The 13,553-nt window shown below is 53.6% G+C and overlaps 1 protein-coding gene across 6 annotated transcripts in view; it reads left to right on the plus strand.

Annotated features, from left to right (window-relative positions):
- Positions 1-13,553, plus strand: part of Ciz1 (CDKN1A interacting zinc finger protein 1) — an 18,419-nt gene continuing 4,866 nt past the window's right edge. For 3 of the 6 annotated variants that reach the window (XM_015497527.2, XM_048812974.1, XM_015497526.2), the window contains exons 1-13: positions 239-365; positions 599-714; positions 1,936-2,007; positions 3,472-3,695; positions 5,812-5,905; positions 6,084-6,192; positions 6,757-7,289; positions 7,487-7,608; positions 8,243-8,437; positions 9,283-9,407; positions 11,486-11,573; positions 12,059-12,172; positions 12,356-12,508. In XM_015497527.2, the coding sequence (XP_015353013.1) occupies positions 244-365; positions 599-714; positions 1,936-2,007; positions 3,472-3,695; positions 5,812-5,905; positions 6,084-6,192; positions 6,757-7,289; positions 7,487-7,608; positions 8,243-8,437; positions 9,283-9,407; positions 11,486-11,573; positions 12,059-12,172; positions 12,356-12,508 (2,067 nt within the window). In that variant the 5' untranslated portion in view covers positions 239-243. Of the gene's footprint in view, positions 155-238; positions 366-598; positions 715-1,935; positions 2,008-3,471; positions 3,696-5,811; positions 5,906-6,083; positions 6,193-6,756; positions 7,290-7,486; positions 7,609-8,242; positions 8,438-9,282; positions 9,408-11,485; positions 11,574-12,058; positions 12,173-12,355; positions 12,509-13,044; positions 13,251-13,553 lie in introns of those variants that run through there. The other 3 variants (XM_048812972.1, XM_048812975.1, XM_048812971.1) reach the window with 3 other exon arrangements.

A 13,553-nucleotide genomic window follows, 5' to 3' on the forward strand; every position in this document is an offset into this window, starting at 1 on the left:
GATTGGAAGGAAATTGGCAAGGAAAGTGGCTGAATCCTGAGCCTGGCAGGACTGGGGGCGGATTGGAAGGAAAGGGGTACAAATGTGGCTTTCCCCTGGCAGGGCTGGGAGTGAAGCTGTGCCGCTCAGCGCCGGTGTTTGCGACTGTGGGTTGGTGTGTATGGCCTTGGAGGCGAGGGGAGGGCATCAGGACTGACCCATGGTGGGGACCCGGCCTTACTCCGCTTCCCTCCCTTAGCCTCCATGTTCAACCAGCAGCAGCAGCAGTTCCAGCAGCAGCAGCTGCAGCAGCAGCAATTGCTGCAGCTCCAGCAGCTGCTGCAGCAGCCCCCACCACAGGCCCCCTTGCCCATGGCTGTCAGCAGGTGAGTTTCCCACTTGGGGGATGGAGGCCTCACTCTCACCCATGTCTTGCAGCACCTCCATTCAGTCCTTTGTCCCAGGGCATCCTTGTTTTGAGTCCTAGAGCTCATCACCTCCCACCCCCAAGGGGATCCTCCATCTGTGTGGGAGGGTGGGCTCAGGAGATGGGGGTCTCAAGGAGGAAGGTGGTTCTAACTTTCCCAACCACCCTCTGACACTCCCTCCAAACACACAGGGGCCTCCCCCAGCAGCAGCCCCAGCAGCAGCTTCTGAGTCTCCAGGGCACCCACTCGGCCTCCTTCCTCAATGGCTCCATGCTCCAGAGAGCTTTGCTTTTGCAGCAGTTACAAGGTATGACTCAGGCCCCTTTGCATCCTGTGTGGACACTGGCTCCCCAGCAAGCCAAGCACTCAGTCTCACCAAATCACAGTGATCCTGAGAGGGCCCTGACCCACAGTTAAGGACACCCAGGCTCCAGGGGTTGAAAGACTCTAAGCTGCTCAGCTGAATGCAGGTCCATCTGCAGACAGACTGAGGAGTGCCCTGGGCCATGACGCTGGCTCTCTGGGCAGTGCTCCATATACCTCACTGACATTCAGATTAGATGCCATCTGGCCAATGAGGAAGCTGAGAAAGGAAGTCCCTTGCCCTAGGTCACACAGCACACCAGCAGTGGCCCAGCTAGACCTCCTAAGCAGTGGGCCTTGAGCATTAAGGCTGTGCCCTTGCCTCAGTGTCCCCATATGGAAAACAGTGTCAGCTCTTCCTTCCAGGCTGCTGCTCCTGACACTACTGATGACCCCAAGGGAAGGTACACCAACAATCCTAATGAAAGCACTGAGGCCCAGAAAGGGAGCATGTGCCCAAGATGATCCTGCACAACAGGCAGGAGCTGACTGGATGGTCACCTCTTCAGCTTTGCCAGGGCCTCATGAGTGTGGATAGTCCTGGAAGCTGATGCTGACTTCCACATGACAGCTGTATAGATGAGAACGGAAACCAGACACAAGGACCCCCAGTGTATACATAGACATTCCCCCCCCCTCTCTCTCACACACACACACACACACACACACACACACAGTTTTTTTTCAGTACTGTATTGAACCTAGGCCCTTGCAGGTGCTGGGTGAGAATTCTACCACTAAACTATGTGCCTAACCCTATTTCCCCCTTTTACTTTTGCATATTAAAAGTCACACTTTTCAAAGAGAAAAAATAACATGTAAAAAAGGGTGGGGAGGTGGGAAAACAGAAACTTGTGGAATTGTATAGACTATTGTGATTGACATAAGTGAGAGGCTCTTTTTTACTGAATAGAACAGCATGATCTTTAACCATATATAATTTGACATTCTCTGCCAAAGCCATTTTAACAGCTGTATAATATTTCATCAGAGGGACGTGCCCTTGCTTACCTAAGCCTTCTCAGCTGTTCTTTTTTCTATTTTAATAGAAATGTGATGTTTGAGACTTTTTTCTTTGAATAGATTCCCAAAAGTAGAATGACTGAGTTGAGGGGATGGATGTTTTATGGCTTTTGATAAATATTGCCAACTTGCTTTCCTAAAGGACTGGACCAGTTTGCAATGCCATCAGCCACGTATGACAGTGCCGGTCTCACCATGCCCACGGCAACATTGGGTATTATCTGCTTTTTTTATATATAATATATAATATATAAATGTATACATATACATATAATTTACTAAGTTGGTTGGCAAAATAAAAGAGCTGTGTCATTAATGTTTTAATGTACATTTCCTGGAGTGCTAGTACAGTTGAACATTTTTATATTTATCTGTTAAACATTTGTATTTTTTTGTGTGTATGTGGTTGTAGATGGACAGCATGCCTCTATTTTATTTATCTTTGTATGTGGCGCTGAGGATCGAACCCAGTGCCTCACATGTGCTAGGCAAGTGCTTTGCCACTGAGCCCCAGCTCCAGCCCCAATTTCTTTTTGTGACTTGTCCATGTCCTTTCTATCTTTCTTTGAAGGTATTCCATCTTTTGTCCTGTTGTTTTTAAGTGTTGGTTGGCTCTCTGCATATATGTATGTATGTGTTTGCATTAAGTTATATCAATTGAACACTTACAATATACCATGCACACTTATATTTATTGAATTCTATTGAATTTTCGTAAAACATTGTGAGGCAATCGCTATTTTATAGATAAAGGAACTGAGGCTTAAAGCAGGGGATAGATTTGTTTAAGGACACAGACCTCATACTCTGCGGTCTGGATTTGAACCCAGCTCTTACAGGAAAACTGACCCAGGCTTTAACCCCTGTGTTTCCTGTCTGAGCATTGGGACGGAGTTCTAACTCTCTTTCATGCCTCAAACATTTCCCAGGCTCTGTGCCTTCACTGAGGTGCTGAGCTGAGTCAGATAAGGTTCAGCAGGAAGCAGGCAAGGAAATTATGCGGCTGGCCCTGGATCAGGGGCTGTGGGAACACAGAGGATCTGGGAAGGCCTTTGGGAGAGAGACTTCTGAAGGGAGGGCTGCAGGATTTGTGGAGTTGATGGAGCCTCTACAGAGGGAATAGCCCCTCATAGAGATCGTGCAAGTTGTTCCTCCCTTTTACTGTTGGGGAAGATCATAATGCCTGCCCTGATGCCTGACAGGCCAGGCGACAGACACGGTGATGGACCATGCTTGGCCCAGTGCCTGGCTCTGGTGGGCCTTTGATGGAAGGCAGCTAGTGGGGCAGAGGGGCCTCATTATTCAGGGACCATACTCTTGCCGGTTCTCCCTGTGGGCCCTGTGCTGGGTCTCCCATACCTGAGGGGTGCCCTAAAGCATGCCTGAGAATGAGCAGGATTGCTGGGGTGCTCAAGCCACTGACCCTGACCCAGAGGCATGTGGGGGGGGGCAACCTCAACCCCCAGCAGAGAAGGAAATCTGCCCTAAAGCCTCCTTTGCCACAGTGTCTGAGGTAGGACTGAGCCTTCTGCTCTACTCTTCCCTCTGGCTGCCCTGGGGCAGGAAGGGTCTCCTGAGAATTCTCTGATATTCTCAGAATGTTTTGGGAGCTGACCCATGACCCTTGCCTCTACCACCCAATCATGGTGTGAGCCCTCTTCTCTCTTCCTGCCTGCAGGCAACCTCCGGGGCTACAGCATGGCCACCCCGACCTTGACAGCCCCTAGCCTGACACCACCCCAGCTGGCACCCCCAAATCTGCAGCAGTTCTTCCCCCAGGCCACCCGCCAGTCCCTGCTGGGCCCCCCTCCTGTTGGGGTCCCCATTAATCCCTCCCAGCTCAACCTGTCAGGGCGGATGCCCCAGAAACAGAGTCGGGCCCCCTCTTTCACCAATCGCAAGGTGAGTGGTGGCTGGGATGGGGGTTGGGAGGGCTTGCCCGGGCCTTCAGGTGGGCCACATTCCTCTTTGTGCCTGGGGGTCTTCATCTGTGAACTGGGGAGGGGGTCACACTCGCCTAGTGTTTCCCAGATTTCAAATCAAATAGTCCTGTGTCTCTGATGTGATTTTCTTTTTCTTTTTGGTTCTGGGAATTGAACTCAGGGACGCTTAACCACTGAGACACATCCCCAGCCCTTTTTTTGAATTTTGTTTAGAGATAGGGTCTCGCTAAGTTGCTTAGGGTTTTGCTGAGTTGCTGAGGCTGGCTTTGAACTCTGAATCCTCCTGCCTCAGCCTCCTGAGTCCCTAGGATTACAGCGTGTGCCACCATGCTCGGTCTCAATGTTTTATATATGTATATATAAACACAATACCTTTATTTTATTTATTTATATGTGGTGCTGAGGATCAAACCCAGTGCCTCACACGTGCTAGGCAAGCCCTCCACCACTGAGCTACAGCCCAGCCCCACCAATATGATTTTACCAGTATTATACCAGCATTATATTTACTTATTTACTTAACATTTCTCTTTAAGCAGCACTGCCTAGTGGAAATAAAATATGATATTTAATATATTATATATGTGATTTAAAGTCTTCTGGTAACCACATTAAAAAGATCAAAAACAAGAGAAATTTATTTTACTGATATATTTTATTTATCTCAGCATATGAAAAATATTATCATTTCAACCTGTGATTAATGTAAAAAGTGAATTGGGAACAGGTTCAGTGGCGCACACCTGTAATCCCAGTGGCTCAGGAGGCTGATGCAGGAGGAGCGCAAGTTCAAAGCCAGCCTCAGCAATTTATCAAGGCCCTAAGTAACTCAAAGAGACCCTGTCTCTAAATAAAATACAAAATAAGACTGGGGATGTGGCTCAGTGGTTGAGTGCCCTGAGTTAAAAAAAAAAAAGAGTGAGGCCTGGGAATGTAAGTCAGTTTCTTGGTAAAGGTCTTGCATGGCACATGCAGAGTCCTGGGTTCCAACCTCAGGACCAAGAAAATACCCAAAACTCCAGACTGCACTCAGGAGCAGTGTGTGGGCAGGGAACCACCAGGAAGCTTAGGGACAGGATGCTTTGGGAGGAGGTGGTTCCTTGTGCAAGTCTCAGCCTTGTGTGTTTATCAGGGGAAGGGTGAATAAGAACCTTTAGATTGTGCTACCCCAGGTGCGTTTACCTTTCTTTTTTCCTCTTGGTACTGGGGATTGAAGCCAGGGCCTCACGCACACTAGGCAAGTGCTCTACCACTGAGCTGTATCGCCAGCTTCTCTTTTTCTTCTATGTATGGTAATTAATTTAGACAGTTTAAAATTTTGTAGGCAGTTCCCTCTTAAGATAAAAGTAGCATTTATTCATTTGGCTTTTTGCAGTGCTGGGGATGGAGTCCAAGGCCTGGCACATGCTAGGTCCACACTCTACCTCTGAACCACTTGTGGGAAAACTATGGTTCAGAGCTGGGGTGGGCGAGACAGGCCTAGGATCAGGCCCATGAGCCCCAGATGGGGAGCTGGTTGTGCAGGGTAAGAGCTGGGTAGTTTCTGAGGGGCCCAGAATAGGTAGTTTTGGGGATGCAATGATGTGGGGTTCAGTTGTGTTTCCTGCTCAGCCTTGTATAGCGGACTTAGCAGGAGGAATGTAGAGGCTGCAGCAGGTTATGGGAGCCTTTCCCAGGTGCCCAGGAACCAACTGGGCCTCGGTGAGTAGTGCACATGTGGCCTCTGGCCTGACCCTCTTGCAGGTCTCGGGGGCTGGTGGAGAGACTTAATGCAAATAATGCTCCAACCAGTTAAGACTGGAAAATGCCTCAGAAGGGAAGCTGAAGGCCTGGTGGCCTGAATGAGGGGTCTGGACCTAGTCTGGAGTCAGGAAGATTTCCTCTAAGAAATGCCTTTGAGGCTCGGGCAAAGGTGTGGGGCAGGAAGAGGCCCAGTACTTGACCAGAGATAGGGCCAGCGTGGACACACAGAGAGGGCCAAGGGAGAGTGGAGACACTGAGGCCAGAGGGTCCTGTGGGGCTGCTCTTGGACATCTGGGTGGTAGGTGTCAGAAATGGTTTCTAAAAGGAAGCAGGATTCCTCTTCTCAGACGATGCCTGAGGAAGACAGGTCAGACCCCCCAGAGGGGTCTGAGGAAGCCAGAGAGTTCCAACTGGACACAGCTGAAGGTGAGGGAGGGAGGCTGCTGGCCCTTCAGAGGGGACGTGGGTTGGGGCAGTGGGAGCAGGGTCAGCGTAATGGAGGCAGATGTGGGAGGCAGGGATTCTTGGAGGGGAGAGCCCGGGCCCACCTGGAACTCACACGCATTCTGCCTGATCTCTCTCTCCTTGCCCGCCTCTGTTTCAGATCAGGGGCTGTGCTCCTGCCCAGAGGCCATCACTAGCGAAAAACACACTCGAGCACCTAAGCCTAAGCCCTGTGAGGCCTCGGAGCCACCAGCCAAGAGGACCAAGAGGTAACTGATGTTGGCAGCGCCCCGGGCCCAGGTGCCCTGCGCTCATTCCTGCAAAGATAGTGGGTGCTCCCTTCAGTGGAGTTGGAGCAAGGAGGGGCTTTGGCCTGTGAGACTTATTTCTGCTCCTCCCTGGGGAGGCTTCAGGTCAGACCCTGGTGTTTCACTGAGGCTGAGCCACCTGGAAGCCTGAGTGGTGGCAGGTTGGAGAGGTGAACATGCGCCCCTGGGACCTTAGAGAGTAGGTGTTTACAAGGCTGTTTAGATGCTTGTGAGCAAGCTGTGGGAGAGAACAGTCTTCTCCAACTTATTTAGGGGAAACTGAGGTCTAGGGCTGGGGATGTGGCTCAGTGGTAGGGTGCTTGCCTAGCATGCATGAGGCCCTGGTTCAATCCCCAGCACCACAAAAAGAAAAAACAAAAGAAGGAGACTGAGGCCCAGATAAGCCAAGGAGTTGTCCAAAGCCCTCACTTTTAGTGGAAGAGCTAAAGTTGGAATTGGGTCTTGGCCTTACTGGGGACCTCTGCAACCTCTTGAAAGACATGATTTTGATCTTTTGATCCAAAGCTCAGAGGAGCCCACAGAGAACGGGCCTCCAGGGCAGCCACAGACCTGGATGACAGCACTGAAGCAGACGCAAACCCCAGGGCTGCTGCCTGAGCCACTGGAGGCCCAAGGGAAGCCACGATTCCAGCCTCAAGTACAGCCACAGACTCAGCGACAGATGCCGCCAGCGGACACCCAGGTGCAGCCAAAACTGCACAAACAAGCACAAACTCAGACCTGCCCCGAGCACTTAGGGCTGGAGCAGAATCAGGGGAAGCCACTGGCCCCTTCGCAGCCCCCAGAGCAGGTGCAGCCACAGCGGCAGAAGCAGGCCCAGACACAGACGCAGCCACAGCGCCACATGCAGGCACAGGCCCTGAAGCAGCCATCAGAGCAGCCGCAGGAGCAGCCTTCCGCTCAGGTGCCAGCGCAGACCCAGGGTCAGCCGCAGGCCCAGCCACCGGGGTATGTGCCAGCGCCTGAGCCAACGCCAGCTCCGGCTCATGCCACGGTGCTGGAGGCACCGGCGCCGGATGCAGTGGAGGCTGGGGGAGGTGAGTGAGGTGGCTCCTAGCCCTTCTGGTGCTGGCACGGCTCTGCCCAGGCCCTTCTTTTTTCCCTGGCACTGTCCAGCTGCCACGGGTGCTGCCAGAGCCTGACGGCTGGGCCTGGAACCCAGGATTTCAAGATCTTGGCTGTGGGCAGAAAAGGCAGAGGGACCCTGAAAAAAGGTGCACACCTGTCATTTCAGGCACAGAGGTGGCCTCTCCGGAGCCAGTGGATACCCAGGTCAGCGTGGGAGCGAGCCAGGAGGAGCCAGCCAGCGGCCTGGATGTGGGAGAATGTGAAAAAAGAGCCAGGGAGATGCTGGGGGTGGGTAGAGTGGAAATGTGGCAGCACGAGAGCCCCAGAGGGCAATGGCGGGATGGCACCCCTGCCCAGGCCACCTCAGGGGCTCTGTGCATGTCCCCCATGTGCAGGGACGGCAGCCCTGCCTGGCTGTGCGGGCAGAGCAGATAGGGGGTGATGGGTTTGTCTGCATGAACACCCCACCCCACCCCCGCCACCACTGTCAGTTGCCTGCACAGCCTCCGCTCCAAAGGCCTCTAGGTGCTTTTGGTGACAAGAGTCCCTTCCAGTGAGCCCATCCCCAAACTAGAGCCCTCAGTCTCCTCTCATAGGGGACATCGTCACCCACGTGGGAGCTTCCCTGTGGGGCTTGGCTCACAGCTCACAGTGGAGCTACGGTCAGGCCCCTTCCCTTTTCGGGTCTCAGTTTCCCCACCCGTCCTGCACGAGGTGGTGTGGGTGGGCTTTGGAGTTGGGCAGGTCCGGGCTCAAATCCGGGCCACAGGACTTTCTAACTTTGTGAGCTCCCGTCCTCACCTGCCAGCCCAGAGTCCCACTGTCTGAGACTCTAGGGACGATGCTCATAGGCGTTTAGCCCTGGGGCCGGCTTGCCCTAGGCACCCAGATAGTGGAAGCTCTGCTCCTGCTCCTGCTGTAGATGTGGGGTGCCGGGGGCTCCCTGAAGGTCACCATCCTACAGAGCAGCAACAGCCGGGCATTTAGCACTGTGTCCCTCACGCCTGTGTCCCGTCCCGGTGACTGCACCTCCGCCAGCCCTGCGGCCCCCGCGCCCTCCAGGCAGGCTCTCCAGTTCTTCTGCTACATCTGCAAGGCCAGCTGCACCAGCCAGCAGGTGCTCAGAGCTGGGCCCGTGGGAAGGGCAGTGGGCAGGAAGGGTGGGGGTCTCCACGGCCTGCACAGACTGCCCTTTCCACCGCTGCCACAGGGTGGGCACTGGGCTCACCAGCCCTGCCCCAGGCAGCTGGGCCTCCGTTGGTCCGCATTTGCTGACCAGCCAGGAGGGTGGGATCCTAGTCAGGCAGACCGGGTTCCAATCAGCCCTGCACAGCTGGGAGGGCCTCAGCACGCAAGCTCCACTCCTGCTCCTGGTTCCTCTGGCAGCAGACGAGGAAACATACAGGGCCCACCTTGCTGGGGCTTCTGGAGATTCAGTGACTTGTCATTGAAGTCCTGAACCCTGGGCAAGTGAGTGTGGCATCAATAATAACAGCCTTGGCCGCACGCACATCATGGCATGCACCTGTTGTCCCAGCAACTCGGGAGGCCAAAGCCGGAAAACCAGGAGTTCAAGGCCTTTCTGGGCATAGTAGACCCCGTATCAAAAAAATATAAACATAAAAAATAGTAGGCTTATACCTACATTGCTGCTACTATTGCTGTTGACACTTCTTACTCGGTGCCTTCCCAGAGCAGAGCACGGACACCTGTGTTAATCAGAGAGCTCTCTGTCTTTGAGACCCTTTCTTCCAGTGTGTAAACCTGGCTTGTGTGTATACTCATTCTCTGCTCAGTTTAGTGTCCCTGCTCTGGCCTGCAGGGCTGTTTTGTAAAAGAAATGACCTCACTGAGATGGCAGGCTGGCCGTGAAGTCAGGCTGGAGTCGTCCCCTTTGGCCTGCCCTTGCCCATGTTCTGGGGCCCACCCCCCATGCCCATGCCTGGCTCCTTCATGCTACAGGAATTCCAGGACCACCTGTCGGAGGCTCAGCACCAGCAGCGGCTTGGGGAGATCCAGCACATGAGCCAAGCCTGTCTCCTGTCCCTGCTGCCCATGCCTCGGGACGTCCTGGAGAGAGAAGAGGAGTGAGTGGGAGAAGGCCTACCTCCTTCCAAGAGCCTATCTGTGTTTACCTCTTAAAAAGTAAAAAGTAGAATCATCTTGCATGAGGTAGTGCTGGGGGGTGGGAAGTCTCACAGGCCCAGCCCTAAATCTGTCCTCTGCAAAATCTGCCTTTGGATTAAGCATTGTCCTTCCCCAGAGGCTCCTTTAACTCAGTGACCTTGGACCTTAGTTTTCCCCATCTGAAAAATGGCCCGATGAGGGTTGGGTTCAGGGGTTCAGGATTCTTGACAATCTCTTAAGGTTTCATCCAGTCAGGAACAGTGTGACCAACCATGTAGAAGGGAGGTGAGTTGTGGCACAGAGCCCTGCCCCCCTGGCCTGTGTGACCTCAACTCTGGGGATCCAGTGGTAAGGATGAGGTCATCTTGTGGCCTGACATGAGGGTTTCCTATGTCCCCCTCTCATCATGAGGTCAGAAATGTCCCCCCTCCTGGCTCTGGGACTAGTGCTTGGGGTGAGAAGGGCTGGGGGAAGCTGCAGGAGCTGTCAGGACCCAGCAGCCATCACAGACCTGCAGGGGCTGGCAGGTGTCATCAGAGAAGCAGGACTTTTGGCTTGGGCCACTGCAGGACATGGGCTCTGTCTACAGGACAGCTGCCTCTCAGCTCAAGGTCTCCTAGTTTTTCAGGAGAATCTAGAAACCCAGATGGCGTGTGACACCACCCCATTTCAAAATGTTAACTGCTCATTCAGAATTCAAACAAACCCGAGAGGCCCCTTCAGTCAGAGGTCAGAGGTGTACCCAGGTTGCAGCTCGAACCTCCCCAGGCTGGAACGAGGGACAAGAAGGGCTCTTGATTGGCCCCTGCTTTCATTCCTCATGTGACCAGAAGCTAGGTGGCTGTCCCTCCATGGGCAGCTCATGTCTCTGTTAGCAGGTTCTCCCTGAGAAGCACTTTCTTCCGTGGTTTTATCTGTAGATGAATAATGACAAGCACAGGAGAAGGGAGCTCACAGAGGTGTTCTTTGCAGTTAATGTAATGGCGAAAGAATGGAACTGGGAACCACCAAACATCCAAGCTGGGGCTGGGCTAGACCAACGGCGGCCTCCCACTAATAGGAAGGTCTGCAGGGAGCTTGCGGTAACCTGAAACGTGTCAGATTAAAATTGCATATGCAGGACAGGCTACGGAAGGAGGATCCAGGGGACACTATTTTATAGAGAAGCTCCGTCTCCTGTAGGCGCCAGACTACCCACTGCCCCAGCTTCTGCACACAGTGACCTGGCAAAAGGCAGCACCTGTGTCCGCAGGAGCCGAGCCGTCTCCCTGTTTTCTTTTTTCTCTTGGTACCAAGGATTGAACCAGGGGGCCTCCCACTGAGGCCCAGCCCCAGCCCCTTTTATTTTTGGGACAGGACCTCACCAAGTTTCCCAGGCTGGCCTCACACTTGTGATCTTCCTGCCTCGGCCTCCCAAATTGCTGGGATTACAGGCGGGACCATCGCACCTGGCTTCAGTTAAAAGAACACACACACAGAGACACGCACACACACACAGAGACACGCGCACACACGCACACACAAGAAGATAAAAATCTCCCATAATCCCATCGCCCAGAGATAAACATTGTCTCTTGGCCCGCCTCCTTCCATGATCCTATCTGTGTTTACCTCTTAAAAAGTAGAAAGCAGAATCATCCTGCACGAGGTAGTGAACAGTTTTTGTGCCTCTAAATAGCCCTCTGCCTCACAGTCTGACCACGACTTCATCAGTGGATGTTGGGCTAGGTTCTTACATCCCCCAAAACTGATGTAAATTTGCTTATTTTGTAGAGCCCTTAATTTCACTAACTTGGAACACTTGTGGGTTTTTTTTTGTTTTGTTTTGTTTGTTTTTGGTGGTGCGAGCCATTGACCCTAGGGCCTAGCCCTGGCCCTCCCCACTCTTCCCTTGGGTTTGAAGCAGGGCTAAGGACACCCTGCCACGGAGCCACACCCCAGCCCCTGAGTTGTATCACATCCATGGAGCGCTTGGGAGAGCTGGTGTCTTTCCCACCAGAACATAGTGTCACACTGTGCTTGTTTGGATTGTCACCAGAGAGCCTCCACCGAGACGCTGGTGCAACACCTGCCAGGTCTACTACACGGGGGACCTGATCCAGCACCGCAGGACGCAGGACCACAAGGTAGAAGGGCTGCATGCCTCGAAGGCACCGCCTCTCCTCCGCGCGAGGCTGGGGAGGGGAGCCAGGATGCCAGCAGAGAGTTAGTGTCAGTCTCCGTGTGTCTGTCCATCAGCGTGGCTTCTGACAAGCCGACCATGCTTCCTCTTTGGGCTCCAGGTTCCCCATCTGTCCATTGTGGGCGTGGCACCAGCTTACCCTGCCATTCCTCCATGGGCATAGGGGTCCTCTGGCGGCTCCCTTGTGTCCTGTCTCTGTCCTCCTCCATTGCCACCTGCCATCCCATCTCAGTGCTCACCACACAGGGGAGAGATGTGGTTTTGTGTGTTCCAGGGCAGGGGCAGAGCCTCACTGGCTTTTTATAGATGTGGTGGGCCTTACTTTTACGGATGATAGGTGAAGCCTTACTGGCCACTGCCTGGTCACTAGTCAGGGGCTTGCACGTGGGGACACTGCCTACCCCACATGGCTTGCTCTTCTTTCCCCAGATCGCCAAACAGTCTTTGCGACCCTTTTGCACCATTTGCAACCGCTACTTTAAGACTCCCCGCAAGTTTGTAGAGCATGTGAAGTCCCAGGGGCACAAGGACAAGGCCAAGGAGGTAATCACACCCTTCCCAGAGGACATGGGCCCAGAGAGGTACAGAGCCTTGGCCAAGGCCACACAGCAGGTTGAGGTTTATCCCAGCCTAATCCATAGCAGTCCCAGAGGGATTCACTGAGGGGTGTGTGGCATCGTGGCTGCCCAGAACTGACCTGAGCCCCTCACCTACTCCCCTGGGCAGCTGAAGACGCTCGAGAAGGAGATAGCTGGCCAAGACGAGGACCACTTCATCACGGTGGATGCCGTGGGTTGTTTTGAGGGTGATGAAGAAGAGGAGGAGGAGGATGAAGAAGAAGAAGAAGAGATTGAGGTTGAGGAGGAATTCTGCAAGCAGGTGCTTAGGGTGGGCTGTGGGAGTCAGTTAGGGGGTCTTCGCTCCACCCCTGGGGGCCTGGTGGTGGGCTGGCATTTGTAGAAACTAATGAATGCCAAGTTGTTTTTTTGTATGTGTGGCGGGGAAGATACTGGGCTTGAACCCAGGAGCACTTTACCACTGACCTACATTCCCAACCCTTTTTATTTTGAGACAGGGTCTCACTAAGTTGCCCAGGCTGGCCTTGAACTTGGGATTGTCCTGCCTCAGCCTCCCAAGTCTCTGGGATCGTAGGCTTGTTCCACCATACCTGGCCACAATTTATTATGAACCCTATTATTCGTATCTGTCCATATGCATCAGGCTAACTGCTGAGTGGCAGGTGGAGCATGCAGGGCTCTGGGAGGCTGGCCTGTGTGGAGGAAGGGAAAGGGTGGGACAGAGTCGGGAAAGGCAGAGGCAGCAGCTAGGTAGTGTGCAGGACTCAGTGTAAGGCGACAGTGATGACGTTAGCAGCTGACATTTCTCGAGCACTTCCTGTTTGCTGCACTGGGCAGGCACCATGCTCCGTCCTGGCATTTCATCTTATTGGATGACATGAAGCGGGTCTCTGCAGCCCGAGCCTTTGCTGGCCCAGTTCTGCTGCCTCCCAGGAGAATCAGATTCGTTGCAGAATCTTGCAAAGAATTGGATTCGTCCCAGTTTAACAGATGTTTCCGGTCCCCTGTTCTGAGCTGGGCTCTGGTGCTAGACACAGGGACAGGTGAGGACCACGGCCTGGTCCTTGCCTGGTTGTCCCCCTTACAGTCCAGGGTGATCCCCGGAAAGGCGCAGCAGAGGGGTTGGTTGTCACTCCTGGCACTCTTTGCCTGGTGAGTGGGCGGGCGCTGCAGACACAAGGGCCCACGGGGCCAGAGACCATGGCCTCTTACGAGAGGGGCTCATGTCTAGTAGGTGAGATGCGGGTCCTTGAACCCCATCTGAAACCCACCTCAGGACCGAGGTCACTGTGGTTTTGGACAGGAACTCGGGAAGCTGGCGGGGCTCACAGGTGAGTTTGGACTCT

Source organism: Marmota marmota, unplaced genomic scaffold (genome assembly GCF_001458135.2).
Source record: "Marmota marmota marmota unplaced genomic scaffold, marMar, whole genome shotgun sequence".
NCBI lineage: Eukaryota > Metazoa > Chordata > Mammalia > Rodentia > Sciuridae > Marmota > Marmota marmota.